The following is a 16429-nucleotide window of genomic DNA, read 5'->3' as shown; positions in this document are numbered from 1 at the left end:
CCCCAGAGCACATACATCACCCCAGGGAGCATACACTACTCCATAAGCACAAGCACTTCCTCGTGGTATAGAAACACGGCACCATTTACAAATACAAAGTATCTCTGCATGGCTCCTGTCCATCCAAACACCCAAACCACCAGTAACACACAGTGTGGAGTACCCTGGCTACCCTGGCCTAACCTTCATCACTTCTCTCACTCATTTGCCTCTGCTATCTCTCCAGAGCTAACCCACAATAAAATGCCTACAGCAATGTTTTTCAAGGACTTCTTTATCTTTTAGCCACCCTCACACATCAGAAGGAGCTGGAAAGCTCTCTTTGTCCCAGGAATTCTGACTATGTGAACACCAAGAAGGAACAGGGTCTATTTATCTATCCTTTTTAATAAAGTAAGTCACATAAGGAAACCATGAGGAAATGTGAGTATTCAATCCCAGACTCTCTTTTCTGTAGCAAAAGGAAATATAATTTAGTCCTACATAGTGGATGATAATGAAATTACAAGAAAACAGATCATGACTCTTTCTGGAAAAAGTCAAATTAGTTTAATACCAGAGACATGAACTTAAAATGACAGAGATGAATGGTTTTGTGTGTAAATATGGGTGAGGTAGCCAGATGAATACACTGCAAAAAACACATGCGGAATGAGAAAAACAGAAATAACATTATCCCACAACTTGTATTCCCGAGACGTTATCCAATAACGTATACGCTGGAAAAGTTCACTAAAGAATATTTACCCCTTAAATTAAAAGAAAATGTGATGCCATAGGTGTAATAATACAGCAAAGGGGAATTAAAAATGCAAGCTATGCAAACACTTATATAGATCTATATATAACAGAAAACAGCTGAAGGCCTGGAGAAAGGGAGTCAAGCATCAAAACTGGACGTCTGTCTGTCCCCCTCCCAAGATGAAGGGGTCAGGAACTGGCTGGGAAGGGGGGATTCTCCAGAGGGCGAGCTGGGCTGGCCCATCCATCTCTCATTTCTATGGAAAGAGGCTGCACATTAGCCCCACAACGTGACCCTCCTTTTTAACACTGAGTGTTAGAAGGGAACGGAATGAACTGGGAACACCGCGGGCACATGTAAAGTGAATGTTAGTCCCTTCCCTCTTCCATTTCGCTCGAAGGAAACAAAGCAGGAAAATAAGTTGTCTAGGGACCCACACTTCTGAGCGACACAACTGAGAACAGAAGCTTCCGCCCAATAAAGCATTTCTCTTACACGGCAGGTTACCTGCAGTCACTGCGATTGCGTCTTCTATAACGTTACCACAGTGAAACACAGGTTTACCACTGGCATTAGGATTTGAACTGGGGGCTCGAGCACCAGTGAGGGAGTAACACAAGGCTCCTGGAGCCAAGCCTTTCAAGATCTAGCATCGGAATCATCAGAATCACCACGGGTGAGTTCTCTCCACTTAAGTAAATCAGGCTGACCTTCCTAAGGCTTCCCCGAGATCAGGAAACAACGTAAGGTGCACTCAAGTCTCCTTGACTCTCCGAGGTTTTTGGTTAAAAAATAAATCCGGAGGAAAGCATTGACCTGGCAGCCCTCACTGAAAAGAAACCTATCTTTGGCCAAGGTCTCCTATTTAAAGAAAGCTCATAAATATGAAAGGCTGCCTGAGGTAATTCCTATGCCAGGAAAGAACAAGGTTCCCATAATGCTGCCCTCTCTAGTATCAAACCGGGTGCATGCGACTTCTCGAACCTGTGACTGACCATTGACCGCTAGCCTCTATGGAACAATGAAGCCTCTTGTGCAAGACAGTGGCAGGAAACGCTGTGCTTGGGACAGTTTTCTTCCTCTCCTACACACACACACACACACACACACACCCTTTTTTTTTTTTTTTTTTGAGACGGAGTCTCGCTCTGTTACCCAGGTTGGAGTACAGTGGCTCGATCTCGGCTCACTGCAACCTCCGCCTCCCGGGTTCAAGCGATTCTCCTGCCTCAGCCTCCTGAGTAGCTGGGATCACAGGCGCCCACCACCACGCCCGGCTGATTTTTGTATTTTTTAGTACAGACGGGGTTTCGCCACGTCGGTCAGGCTGATCTCAAACTCCTGACCTCGTGATCCGCCCGCCTCGGCCTCCCAAAGTGCTGGGATTACAGGCGTGAGCCACCGCGCCCGACCACACACCCCTTTTTACACCTAACGCCAGGGATGCCGGTTTCCCCCTCCTCTGGTGTAAAACAAAATCAACTTTTCCCCTTCCGAGTCTTCCCTCCTGAGCTCTTCACTTGCTTATCACTGAAGGAGCAGATTCCAGAGGAACGCAAGACGACCCCGGACTTCTGATCTAATTGGTTACTTTAAGGTAAAAAATAAAGATTCCAAACTCTGCTTCTGAATCCCCCAAGGGTGTTAAAGAACAAACACAATTGCTACCTTTTTCTACAGAAGTGTAACGCTTCCTCCCAATCCCTTAATCTTACAGACACGGCTGCGCGGAAGCCACATCTGAAGGTTCCTCCCCGGACCCGGGCCCCGGCGGGGTCCAAGTTGGCTCTCTCTGGGCGCCCGGTCCGCCAGGACGGCTCGAACCCCAGCCAGCCTCTCCGAGGGACCCCCAGGGCGCTGCGGGCTGGAAGGGGGCGCGAGGCGGCCGCGGCCAGGGAGCAGGTGGCGGCCCGGGGCGGGGGCCCCGCGCTGTGCCCACCTAGACCCCGTCGGAAGCCCCAGGGTGTCAACTCCGAGGCCCCTCTCCAGCATCCCGCTCGCCTCCGGGGGCGGTCAGCGTCCCAGACATCGGAGCCCTACCGGGACCCCGGGGCTGGACCGGCCGGCCCGCGTCTGTCTGGTCCCCGGGTCCCCCAGCCCGCCCCGGGAGCACTCACGTATCTGTGCACGAGCGTCCGCACGAGGCTGCAGTCCATGGCTCCTCCGGCCGCTCCCGCTCCGCCGTTCAGCGCCCCCGCGCCCGGCTCGGCGCGCCCATGGGCTCCGGGGTACTAGTGCGGCCGCGCCCCCCGCTCCGGTCACGGCCTCGGCGCGCCGGGCGGCGCAGGGGGCGGCCGCGGCCCCTCCGCGCTCATGCCCGGCCCGGCTGGCGAATGCTGGGTCCGCGGCCCCGCGCGTCGGCAGCTGCTCCACTGGCGGCAATGCTGCTGCTCGGGGCCGCGCGCGCGCTCTGGCGCCTTCTCTCTCCCCGTCGGTCCGCCCGCTCGGTTGGGCTCGGCTGGAGCACCCCGGCCGCGGCGGAGCCTGCGCTCTGCTCCTCCCGAGTCTCCTCCTCCCCGGCCCGCCGCCCTCTGGAGCCTCCGGGCCCCGCTGGCTCCTGCCCCTGCTCCGGGTGCGCACGTCACCGGCGCAAGTGAGCATGCGCCCCGCGGCCGCAGCCCCCGCCCGCCCCGCGCCCACACCCGCGCTCGCACCCGCGCGCCAGCCCTGCCCCCTCGCGCCTCGGCCCGGGCCCCAGACCCTGGGGGGCAGAGGGCAGAGGTCAGAGGCCGCGGGGAGGAACCCCCTGTTGCTTCCGCCTCCTGAGGCGCAGGCGCAGGCGCGGGGCGCGGCGGGGAAGGGACTCGGCACTGGGGGAACCCGGGATTTCAGCCGGGGGAACCCGGAGTTTCAGCCAGGGTCCCAGGGCTTCCTTCCCAGGTTCCTGTCGGAAAACTTTTCTCCTCCGCCCGGAAGCCTCGATGGGGCAGTGAGATCGCGGGGCGAGGTGGGAGTGTGGGATGGGGCCGCGGGGAGAGAGCGGGAGTCCGGCTGGGTGGGAGATCTCCTAAGCCGAAGCTGGGTCTCGCCCCAGCGTGGCGCCACCGACCCGCAGGCTTTTCCTGCTCTGCAGGTGGAGAAACACAGGGACGCTCCTCAGGTGCTGCCCTGGGCTGCCAGCCTGTCAGTGGGAGGGGAGGGTGCAGACCAGAGGCCCCTGGTTCCGAAACCCCTCTGGCCCTCTGTCTCCAAAGCTGCGACAGCAGAAGACACTTAGGTGGCCTGAGGGGCTGGTGAACCACAGAGGAGATCAGCTCCGCCTGGTCTCCAGCTCCCCCTGGTCTCCAGCTCGCGGTGGCATGTCCTTAATGCTGCTGGCTTTGAACTGGACTGAGAACTATACCACACAAACACCACCATTTCAATCCCAGAGAATGCCTCTGCTTTCCCTTGGGTGACCTGGCCGGGGTAACAAACACTTTTTCTCTAATTCCACGGTCAGCCTTGACTTAATTGAGGTACTTGGTTTCCAACTTCCTGTCTTGCTGCTACAGATAATCACTGATGAAACCAAACAGGCAACAAACACCTTTTGGTGGCCTGTGGAGAGCGCTGCCCCGTCTGGGTCTTAGGAATGCAATTGAGTATGAATGTTCTCCCGAGTGCTTGTGGAAGAGAGATGGTGTTGGCCACCTTTTAGACGAAAAGAAATGAGTACTAGTGAACACTAATCATTGTGACTAAACAGTAAACGGCTCCCATTTCTTGTGGGCTAAAGCACCGATTCTTCATTTTTCATCCCAGCCTGTCCTGGTCTGGCCTGCCCTGTGCTCAGGAAGCTGTGGTCCCCCTAAGTGGATCTTCACCCACAGGGACACCTGCTGCGGACCAGGTAAGAGAGAGGCAGGGGCCTCCGCCCCCTCCTTCCTGGCCTGGCCCCACACCCGCCAGTGTTGGTTTCCCTCTGTGGCTACGATTCTTCCTGGGTGCCCTTTCCATTGCATAACTCCTCCAGGCTCTACGAACAGAGCTTCTCCCCGCCCCCAGGCCTCTTAGGGCGAGACATGTTGGTCTGCCATTGTTGCTGGTCCCTAAATAGCAGCACCCTTTGAAGGATCCTTGAACCATGATCGCACCACAACAAACAGTCCTTCATCAAACTCGCTTCCCAATCCCCTCCCAAGAACACCTTCAGTTTCCTGCAAGAACGCTGACTGCTGGAGCCAGATTTTGACTAAGCTTCTACCTTGTAAATGGTGACTGTGGGATTGGGGTCGAGGCGCAGTCAGAGGTTGTATAAGGCACTAGATCAAGGCTGCCTGTCTGTCAGGAGTGTCTGCTTTATTCAGTGGTAAATGTGAATTGTTTTTCATTCTGTTGTGAATACTCTTGGTTGCCAATGCAGCAGCCATGCCCTCTCTATCCTTGCTGGTTCAGGTATCCACTCTCTGTGCGGCTAAGGGTAAACTCTGTCTCTTGAGCAAATCCTGGTAACTCCATTTCTATTTCCAACGATTGGCTTCAAACAAGCTCAAGTCAATGAGTCCCAATAGGAAGCCTGCTGGGGGTTGTCTGGCAAAGGTTTTCTCACTCCTACAGGAGCATAAAGCGGAAATGCTCCTTTTTCCCTGGTGGATGTTGCATTCCCTGTCTGGATGCAATGCCTGGTGCTCTGCAGCCCTTTGCACCCATGAGAGAAGGTGGCTGGAAGAGCATCTTCACCCTGGGGTGGCCGCCTGGGAAGATGAGAAGAGCAGGAGTCCTTGGCGGCACAATCAGGCAATTCACCAAAATCCTGCTGCCCTCACCTGGAATTTCCTGCTATGAGAGACGTCTTCGTTTAAACCACATGAGCTGGATTTTCTGTTTCTAACACATGTCAGCATCTTCACAGTAAATCTAAGAAAAAAAAATCAGGACTATTAAAAAACAAAGTCCAACTCACCCTGTGCTATGGTCTGAAAGTGTCCTCCCAAATTCACATGTGGAAACCTAATCCCAAATACCTAATCCCTAATCCCAAATATTAAGAGGTGGTGGCCTTGGGAGGTGATTAGGAATGGGATTAATGCCCTTTAAAACTGAGGTTTTTGGGAGCCTGCTTGCCCTTTCTGCCATATGAAGACGCTTAGAAGAGGCCTTCTGTGAGGCAGAGAACTTTTCTCAGACGCCAGATCTGCTGGGACCTTGATCTTGGATTTCTCAGCCTTCAGAACTGTGGGAAGCAAACGTCTGTGTATATGAATAGCCATCTAAAGGATTTTGTTACAGCAGCCTGAGCAGACTAAGACACCCTGTGCGTCAGTTATTTTTGGCTGTGTCATGAGTGACCACGATTGCAGGAGCTAAAACAACAGTGAGTGGGTTACCGTTTCTCAGGACCCTGCGGAATCGGCGAGATGGTGCTTCTGCTGCACCTGGTGTTGGCTGGGATTGTCCTGCAGCTACAGGGGCTGAAAGGTTCCTTTGGCTCTAGTCACATAGCTGGGATCTCAGCTGGGGCGATAAAACACTGGGGGCAGGCCGGCCTTGCTGTCTCTCTCTCTCTCTGGCTTCTCATCATTCAGTGGTCTAGCCTGAGTTTTTTACATGGCAGCTCAGGAGGGTCAATGTGGACACTATACAGCCTGTAAGGCCTGGGTTTGGAAGTCCGAGAATATGACTTCTACCATGTTCTGTTGGCGAATGTAAATTCCGAGGCCAGCCTAGATTCAAGGGATAAGGACATAGATTTCACTCCTTGATGGGAGGATCCCATGTACAGACAGGGATCCTTATGAGGGATTATCATACAGAGAATTTATGGGGGATTATCTTTGGAAATGATCTACCATAGACTGACTAAACGATAATGTAATGTGTTGGTGCCCCTCACAGTGAGTTCAAAAGTGAAATGACTGCCAGAAACTCCAGGGCCTACAAGTTTCTTCCTTCACATCCAAGCAAAAGGAGAGACTTCACAGTGATGGACCAGCTAAGGCACGTGCCCACTCCTGGCCAGTCTGTCACGCGAGTAGCAGAGTCCCTGAGATGATCGGCTTAGGCCAGAGGTCAGTGCACATCACCAAACTAGTAAGCGTCCAAGGGGAATGAAATTGTCTTCGCCTCAAGTAACCAGGACCTACCCCCGACTCACTGCGAGCACAGCTGCTTCACAGTGCTGGAGGGATGGGATGAATGAGGAGGAGGCAACAGCTAGGAGGCCAACCCCAAGACTTGAAATTGTAGGTTTGCAAATGGGTGCTTCAGGTGACACCCTGGCCACACCCTCACCTACACACAGACTCATAAACACTCATCCTGCATTCCTCCCTCCACCTTTCTTTCCAAAGAAATCTTGGATTCATTGGCCCCAAGTGAAAAAAACTGGGGGGAAATAAGGGAGTGGGGGCAAGAAGTCTTCCTGTAAAGACAGTTCAAAAGAATTATTGCACTGACAAACCTAAAGCCAGAGCTAACTGCTTTAGACACAACCAGGAAGTGTGAATTATTAATGAATGTCATTTTGGTGCTAGAAAGAGCTATTACCTGAGGGTAGTGACTCAAGCTGGGCCTCCAAGGGCAAACAGCCTTGCTCCTCCAAGTTACTAGCCCATGCTGCACACACGTCTTGAGTCGCTATCCCCACAGGTCCAGAATTACCTAGGTGACCATCTCCCCAGGGATTGGTCCTAAAGTTCTTTTTTTTTTTTCCTTTGAAACAGAGTCTCGCACCGTCTCCCAGGCTGGAGTGCAATGGTGCAATCCTGGCTCATCACAACCTCTGACCCCCAGGTTCAAGCGATTCTACTGCCTTAGCCTCCTCAGTAGCTGGGATTACAGGCACCCACCACCACACCTGGCTAGTTTTTGAATTTTTGGTAGAGATGGGGTTTCGCCATGTTGCCCAGGCTGGTCTTGAACTCCTGACCTCAGGTGATCCACCTGCCTCAGCCTCTCAAAGTGCTGGGATTACAGGTATGAGCCACTGCACCCAGCCCCTAGAGTTCTTCAATGGCAGAAACGTCACTTTCTGCCCCTCCGCAGGCCATTCTCTAACCTCCCTGGTCCCTTGGTCTGGAATCGTCTGCCCCACCCCATGTTTGGCCCCTCTTAGTCACTCTCAGATGCCATCTCTCCCTACACCTGCCTGGGTTCCGGCTCGATTATGATTAATCACTTCCCCGCTTAGCATTCCTAATGGCACCACTTAGTAAAGCTTAGTTATTTTTCCACAGCAGGATTTCTCAACCCCAGTTATAGATTAAACTCACTTAGGGATTTTTTTTTTAACCAATAGCACTTCCCCAGGCTGAGCGTGGTGGCTCACGCCTATATTTCCAGCACTTTGAGAGGCCAAGGTGGGACGATTAGACAACATAGCAAGACCCCATCTCTACAAAAAAACACAAAAAAATAAAATTAGCTGGGCATGGTGGCCCAGCTACTCTGGAAGCTGAGGTAGGAGGATTGCTTGAGCCCGGGAGGTTGAGGCTGCAATGAGTTCTGATCATGCCACTGCACTGCAGCCTGGGTGACAGAGTGAGACTGTCTCAAATAATAATACTAATAAAATAGCACTTCCCAGGCAGCGTTTCTCCCAGACACTTTGACCCAGTTGGTTTGGAGTGAGGTCCAAGCTTTTGTAAAAGCTCCCAGTGTAGCAGGTTTCAGACTCATTCATCTCAGTGTCTGTCTCCCACCTGAACGTGAACCTGTTGGATGATCAGTTATCATGTTATCAACCTTTCCCTCCTCAGGCAAAGCGTGGTGCTCAACAGATGCTGAAAGAATTATACATAAGCTGCTATTTTAGCCAATGAGCATTAACAAAATGAAGAGCGTAAGGTGTGAGCACTCGCAGAGTGAAAAGTGCCCTGTGCAAGGCCATCCATCCCGCATGACTCCTGTCACCGGGAAGGAGAGCTGCAGAGAGTGAGGTCCTGCTCAAACGCCCCCTGAAATCATCTGCCGTGCTCTGCCAGGCCATTTGTCCTGGAACATGACGTAGAACATTGTCTCCTGTTCCGGGAAAGGGCCACATATTCAACACAGCCCCCAAATGCCGAAGGATCTGAGAAACCAAAGAATAAGCCAGACCAATGAAATTTGTCTGTAAAGGGTGTTTTACTGGGGGAACTTACAGACAGAAGCATGGTCTTGGGTGGCTGGAGGACAGGTAGGTCTCTGCCCCTGTCACCCCAGACCCAGGGCTCCTGTGCCGTAGGGAAGAGGTATAAGTGCTCTTTGCAAGACAACTGAAGGCAGCCCTTCGGAACAGGCAAGAGTGGTAGATGTGTCATAGCCTATGATTTGTGTGATCACATCAAGGCCGACATGTTCCTACACTAGGGACAGGAAGTCACATAGGAATTGGGAAGCGCTCGGGGGACTGGCGCCGGTCTGAAGTCAGCATGGTGGATCAGCACCCAAGAGGGAGTCACTACTGGCTGGCCCCACATCTCCCCGTGCCCAGGAGGAGTCTGTGGGGCAGGGCCTCTGATTATTTTTGAAAATCTAGTTTAATTTGGTAATTACATTGGTGCCAAAAATGGAGTAAGTTAAATTTCATTGTACTTCTTAATAAAAAAATATGAATGGCATGAGTGCCAATCTCAAAGCATAACAACATTTAATCTTCCAGACAATGCTGGTGTGAGCTCTGCGGAGAAAACTTTCACCACATCCTGGGACTCCTGGACATGCCTGGGTTTAGTTGTCACGGGATCTCATATTTGTTACTTTCACACCCATCCTGAGACTCAATGAGTTCTTGAATTCTGCACCTTTGAGACTTTTGTCTCCTCTGTCACTTGAAGTCTTTCTTCTAAAAGTTTCTTCCTTCAGGTGTTCAGATGCAGGTCAGGAGTGAGACTGGATAAGCTGTGGTCTCCAGGTCTTTTCTCCTCGACAAAGCGATCATTGGCTCCGTTTCACACCTGACAGTGAATCATGCAAAGTGGTTGCTTGTCCCAAAGCGAGCCTAATCGGGATTAATTTTGCTTCTCAATGTCCTATTTACTTTTTATTTCTCAGTGAGAATACAGGAAAGTATGCTAAGAATTCTTTTCTTATTTATTTTGTATACTCCCTTCTCCTTTGTTTTATTTCTCTAAAGGATCAGTGATTTTAATTCCAGTTTTCTTCCAGAAAAAAACAACTAAGTTCTGTAGTGCTTAAAATTACCAATAAAGTAATGAAAGCAATTTGTTGGAATCATCTGTCTGAACAGTAACTTTAATATAGACTATTATAGCTCCTCTCCAACAAAGTAAAGATGATAAGGTATCTGAAGTAAGAGGTGGATGATAATTAGACATTTAGCATTATTCAAAGTAATTTGTACCTTTGCTCAAGCAAGTTGCTTAGATATTACATAACATCACTTTAATGAATGTTCAATTTATGAAAACCAAACTTTTTACTTTTAAAGGTAAAACTAAACTGTTTACTTTCTAGAAAACTGAAAACTCACCCCTTTGCTGTTTTTGTTTTTTTTTTTTTTCCAGACAGTCTTGCTCTGTCCCCAGGCTGGAGTGCAATGACGCGATCTCGGCTCACTGCAACCTCTGCCTCCCAGGTTCGAGCAATTTTCCTGCCAGTATCTGGGATTACAGGCACCTGCCACCACACCTGGCTAATTTTTGTATTTTTAGTAGAGACAGGGTTTCACCATGTTGGCCAGGCTGGTCTTGAATTACTGACCCCGTGATCCACGTGCCTCAGCCTCCCAAAGTGCTGGGATTACAGGCGTGAGCCACCGCGCCCGGCCACCCCTTTACTTTTTTAAACAGAAAGATAAAATGGTTTCCCTTAAAATATTTTTCATCTATTGTAACTTATAAGAATACTTAAATATTCTTAGATAACTGGAAATTATCTCATTCTATTCAAAAAGCCAAAAAAGTATGAAAAAAATGTAATGGTTTTGAATATATGCTGCTAAGTGAAGCCAGACTCAAGGGGCAAATATTGTAAGATTCCACTGATATGAGATCCCCAGAGAGGTAAAATCCATGGAGACAGAAAGTATGATAGAATGGGGCTTGACAGGGGCTGGGGTAAGGGAGGATTCAACGGGCACAGAGTTTCAGTTTGGGATGACGTAAAAGTCCTGGAATAGATGGCGGTGCTTGTACAACAGCGTGAGTGTCTAATACTTCATGCCACTGAACTGTGCACTTAAAATGGTTAAAATGGCAAATTGTATGTTATGTATATTTTACCAAATTAAAATAAAAAAGAAAAAAATAGTGTTTCCAGAACCAGAGATAACTTTATGTTAATGTTCAATTATTCTGAGTTCCATTTCAGAAGACAGAGCTCATGAAGAAGAAAGCTCTTAAAAACAAAACCAGTCAGGAGTTCAAGACCAGCCTGACCAACATAATGAAACCCCGTCTCTGCTAAAAGTGTATATATATATATTAGCCGGGTGTGGTGGCAGGTGCCTGTAATCCCAGCTACTCAGGAGGCTGAGGCGTGAGAATCCCTTTGAACCTGAGAGGCAGAGGTTGCAGTGAGCCGAGATCACCCCACTGCACTCCAGCCTGGACAACAGAGTGAGACTCTGTCTCAAAAAAACAAACAAAACAAACAAACAAAAAACCAGCCAGTCACGGTAGCTCACATCTGAAATCCCAGCGCTTTGCAAGGCCGAGGCAGGCAGAACACTTGAACCCAGGAATTCAAAACCAGCCTAGGCAGCATAGGAAGACCCTGGTCTCTACAAAAAAAATAAAAATTAGCTGGGTGTGGTGGCTCACACCTGTGGTGCCAGCTACACAGCAGGCTGAGGTGGGAGGATCACCTGAGCCTGGAAGGTTGAGGCTGCAGTGAGCTGTGATCATGCCACTACACTCCAGCCTGGGCCACAGAGCAAGACCCTGTCTCCAAACAACAACAAAAACAAAACAACATCGACGAGACCAATTTCTGCCTTAGTAACACACGTGAAGAAAAACTCTGATGCCGCCGTAGTTGTGTTGGCAGCCCACAACCTCACCACGTTGAATGTCGTGATACAGGCTGCACCGGTGCATGCTTCAGCTTAGATAACTTTAAGGAGGAGACAGAAGCTGGCGCTGGAGACCTGGCCATGTGCCAGGAATCTCACACCCACGTCTGTGCACTTCTGTAAACGGACGGCAACACGAGTGGTGGGCTTCACTGCTCCGGTTTTTCTGATGAGGAAACCTAAGTCCAAAATCCTACTGCTTGAAAGTGAAGGCAGGAATCACCCCCAGGTCAGCTGGATCCCAAGGCCACCACAGGCTTGTGGCTGGATCACCTGTCCCCTAATCATAGCCGTTCCCAGCCCGGTCCCTGCGGTCTGCTGGGCTGACCCACCTCAGGACAGCTGGGACCCACAGTGGGTGTCGGTGGTCTCTGGCACACACCTGCTTCTCCCTCACTCCCCCACTTCCCTCCAAGGCCCATCTTGCTAAGATGGAACAAGAGGGAATTGAGAACATCGGCTCTGCAGTCAGGGGAGGGCACGTTGCGTCCTGCAGCAATGCCTCAGCCTGCCGAGGTCCCTGCTTGCCTGTCTGCAAATGGCACAGTCATGCCACCTACTTCTTGGATCCACAGAAAAAGACTTTGCCTGAGGCCGGGCACTAGGGACCACCTTCCCCAAGCGCATTCCTCTCACCCGTCCGGCTGGGTCTCCTTGGCTTTCCCCGCCGTGTCCAGGGAAGGCCCTGGCCCAGGTCCACCTCTTCCTCCAGGTCCTGCCCTGCTGCCCTCCCGTGGATGTGGAAAGCAGGATGGCAGTGCCTCCCGGCGTGGGTCCCAGGGCCCTGCATTTCCCCACCACTCGATGACTCCTGACACCTACGAGCACTGGTTTTGCCTCCAGGACACCTCTCCTGTGACCCTGGCCCGCCCACCCTTTGCTGCAGTGAGCAGGGCAGATGCAGGAGGGGAGGAGGGCATCGCCCACCCCTGCTGTCCCTCCACACTTGGCAGCATCAGTCTGGGAAAAATGGAGAGAGGTTTAAGCAGGTCCGAGAGAGAGGCCTCCCACTCCACATGTCCCCCCACTCGCCTTTTCTTAAGCATTGCTGCGGCTCACTGTCCAGTGGAAGGTGTCGAGAGGCAGGGCTGGGTTGAGAAGTGCATGGACCAAGAACAGACGGGCTTGGGCTTGGTCCAACCTGAGACGCTGGCACCATGCGGGAGAGGGGAGCCCGGCACCCACCTCACTGCCTTCGAGCATGAAACGGGAGTGATGGGCCTGGCCCAGGGTCATGAGGAGAGCCAGATGGGCTGAGGCTCTGGAAGGTAAAGGGCTCTGTGGCATGTTTCCCCAGCTAGAGGGAAGATGGTCTGGGGGTGTGGTTAGTATCAGGGAGCAGAGAGACGCCGGCTGAATGACAGAATCTGCATAAAGTGGCCAGCAGGCTGCCCAGCCCACAGTCTGCTTAGCAAGGCTTTTCCTTTCCGCTTGGTCCCTCCATCGGAGGCACAGAACCCGTGTTCTCCTGGTCACCGTAGTCCAGCGGCAGGTTCCTGATAGCTCACTTTCCCGCTGAGGTTCCACACAGTTTTCAAATTGCAGCCACAGCTTGGAGCCCTCCCCAGCCCCCACCTCGCAGCTATAACTGCTGCTGTCTCCCTGAGGCACTCCTGTGACCTTTATAGGTCAGGCAACCTTGTGGCTGGTCCCATGACGCAGCCCGAGCTCGGATCAGCGGCTCATCACAGGCGCCTCCCTCCAGAACTGCCGGGCCCATCTTCAGGGAAGAGGCCCAGGCACGTGTATCTTTCAGAGGCTGACACCCCGGGTAAGAGTCTCTGCATTGAGCAACCCAGAACCTCGCCTCTGGTGAGTTCATCCTAACAAGGTCCCAGGATGCACGGATATTCAGGACCACCTGGCGATGGGCCTCAAACCTTGGTTCAGCTCTCAGATCACTCCAGACTGCTGCAGGAGGCTCCCGTCTTCTTTGTAGGCAATATTTCAATGGGTCAGAAACAACCTTCTGGTTGGGAATGGAAGAAGAAAGGCATCGAATGGTTGGTTTTCTCCTGTGTAATCCTACAAGGGGACACCAAGAGTTTATTTTCCGTATTACAATGAAACTTTGTAAAAACTTTAATTTTAGCCAAATAAATGCATTTTTTTTTTTTTTTTTTTTTTTGAGACGGAGTCTTGCTCTGTCGCTCAGGCTGGAATGCAGTGGTGTGATCTCAACTCACTGCAACCTCCACCTCCTGGGTTTAAGTGATTCTCCTGCCTCAGCCTCCCGAGTAGCTGGGATTACAGGCACGTGCCACCACAACCGGCTAATTTTTGTATTTTTAGTAGAGACAGAGTTTCACCATGTTGTCAGGCTGGTCTCGAACTCCTGACCTCAGGTGATCCACACGCCTCGGGCTCTCAAAGTGCTGAGATTATAGGCATGAGCCACCGCACCTGGCCGCATTTGCATAGTTTTAAAAGAAAATAGTGCTACCCGGCCTGTAAGAATAACCCGATGTCCTTTCATGGCCCACTCCAGACCCCCTGCAGACAATCACTCAAAGCTCTTTGTTCCTCTACCTTTATTGTGTCCATATTTCCAAATTATGTGCTTATATTTGTGCTGAAAATTTCAATAGCACCAGTTATATAGGAAGATAAATATTTAGCTCATTCATGCTCCTACCTCTACCTTGCTCTCCTGCACGTGTCCCCACAGAGGCCACACCGGTCTCCATTCAATCCCTGCCTGTGACAGTAACACAATTACATGATCATAGCTGCATCCCACCGCCCCTGTGTTGCTCATGAATTCTCACTGCATCTTCTTTCTTATACCACCTTTTATCCTTGAAGATAATCATTGCCTCCATCTTTCATTTTCTTAGCTTTCTTTCTTTCTTTTTTTTTTTGATACAGAGTCTCACTTTGTTGTCCAGGCTGGCGTGCAGTGGCGCCATCTCAGCTCACAGCAACCTCCACCTCCCTGGTTTAAACGATTCTCCTGCCACAGCCTCCCAAGTAGCTGGGGTTACAGGTGCCCACCACCATGCCCAGTTAATTTTTGTATTTTTAGTAGAGACGGGGTTTCACCATGTTGGCCAGGCTGGTCTTGAACTCCTAACTTCAAGTGATCCTCCTGCCTCGGCCTCCCAAAGTGCTGGGATTACAGGTGTGAGCCACTGTGCCCGGCCTCATTTTCTTAGCTTTCTGTACACTTTCTACTCGTTCACAGCCATACACTCGTATTTGTTGGCGCCATTCTATTTTTTTTCTGGAGACATCCCTCCTGTCACCCTTTGGCATCCTGCCGCAATCTGATGGTGACTTTCTAAACTTGCTGCGTACTTCTATACTCCGGCTGTACTACACAGGTATCAGGAATTCCCTCCACTTCTCTCATAAGCCCTTATTTTCTGCATTCCATGACGTCTTCCTCCTTGATTTATCGGTTTAATTTAGTGGAATGTATTCTCTAGTAGCTTCCTGGGAAAGGGTGCATGAAACATCAACAGTTAAAATATTTTTCTGACCTTATAGTGATGGATAATTTGGCTGGGTATGTTAGTCACAGGTAGGAAGTATTTGTCTTCAGAATGTTCAAAGTGAAAGGTGGTGGTGGCATAGTGTTTAATCTTGCTAAATCCCAAAATTAAAACAGAGCAACTAGGTAACAAAACCAAAAACCTATGAATCACATTGACAACAAAATTAGATAAAGTATCCCCACGAACCTTTGGATTGGGGGTGTGAGCACAAGTGGGTGTGGGAGGAGGTGTGATAAGGGAGTCTTCAGAAGGACTAGACTTTTTGCATTTTACTAAATACAAGACTTTAAAAAAGCAAAATGCATTATGAAAATTTCTTAAAATGATATTTTACACAGAGAATTTCACTTTAACTAAAAGAACTTGTTTCAAATAGCAAGTAGGTTAAGTTTAAACCAGTACCTTTCCACTATAAACCATCTTCTGAAATTTTTCTCCTGCTCTTCAGTCTGAAATATAAAGGAAGGGAGGCTTGCCAATTGTGGATAGAAATGATCAATCTCTGGACTAGCTTAGCAGGAGGTAGTAAAATTATAGTGCTTGGGTTAGTGTGACATCTCACATGAAAAGCAAATGCCTGGAGAATCTCTGCACCACGGAGGCTACGGTGGGGAGTGCTTTCTTCAGTCTACTTTCAGAAGCCGTAAGAAATGAGCTTTAGAGCAAACATGGTCAGCCAGAACCCAACACCCAGAGCAAACCCTACTGCAGTCTGTGCACCTGACGTGCCTTCAGGCTTTGAAGATAAAAATAAAGTCTTTTGCCCCCTGTCCAATAAAATCAAACAATTAAAATGTCATCGAGTTCCATGTGCCCACTTTGAAATATTATTAATAATAATAACAGCATTTGCATTCATTTCTATCTTCAAGGCCTTTCCTAAACACCAGTTTTTTCCAGCTCTTCAAGGGAAGCATCTGCTGAACAGGATGGGTGAAGTGATGGGAAGCAGGAACGGGCCTGTGGTCGCAGTGAGTACATCACATTGCGTGATGGGGAATGGGGAGTGTCTGCGGGAGACTGGCCAGAGGTCGTGTCTTTCACAAATGTAAGTGCGAGAGGGATTCTGGATGTGCTCTCAGGTTCGCAAGGCTCTTAATGAACTTCTTTGTCACCTGTTTGGGCTCTGATTTTCCATTGTTCAGAATTCCATATAAATTACAATGGAAAAATAAAAAAATAACAACTCTTCTTGTTGTTGTTATTCCTGAGGACTTGGAACTGTGACTGATGCAACGCTGGGGAGGCCGTGTG

The 16429-nt window shown here is 50.2% G+C and overlaps 1 protein-coding gene and 1 long non-coding RNA gene across 6 annotated transcripts in view; both read right to left on the bottom strand.

The window, feature by feature from the left end:
• Positions 1–3273, bottom strand: part of ATP11A (ATPase phospholipid transporting 11A) — a 192123-nt gene extending 188850 nt beyond the window's left edge. For 4 of the 5 annotated variants that reach the window (XM_030813712.1, XM_030813714.1, XM_030813715.1 and 1 more), the window contains exon 1: positions 2860–3273. In XM_030813712.1, the coding sequence (XP_030669572.1) occupies positions 2860–2898 (39 nt within the window). In that variant the 5' untranslated portion in view covers positions 2899–3273. The remainder of the gene's footprint in view (positions 1–2859) is intronic. The other variant, XM_030813717.1, reaches the window with a different exon arrangement.
• Positions 3274–8181: 4908 nt separating this feature from the next.
• Positions 8182–13729, bottom strand: ATP11AUN. Its single transcript, XR_004030217.1, has 2 exons — positions 13254–13729; positions 8182–9950 (listed from the first exon to the last, which is right to left on the bottom strand). It is a non-coding gene; the product is annotated as an ATP11A upstream neighbor (long non-coding RNA).
• Positions 13730–16429: the final 2700 nt, after the last annotated feature.

The sequence above is a fragment of the Nomascus leucogenys genome, chromosome 5, assembly GCF_006542625.1.
Source record: "Nomascus leucogenys isolate Asia chromosome 5, Asia_NLE_v1, whole genome shotgun sequence".
NCBI classification, from domain to species: domain Eukaryota; kingdom Metazoa; phylum Chordata; class Mammalia; order Primates; family Hylobatidae; genus Nomascus; species Nomascus leucogenys.
Note: the sequence above shows the minus strand (reverse complement) of the source record. Positions and strands in the feature narration are given on the sequence as shown.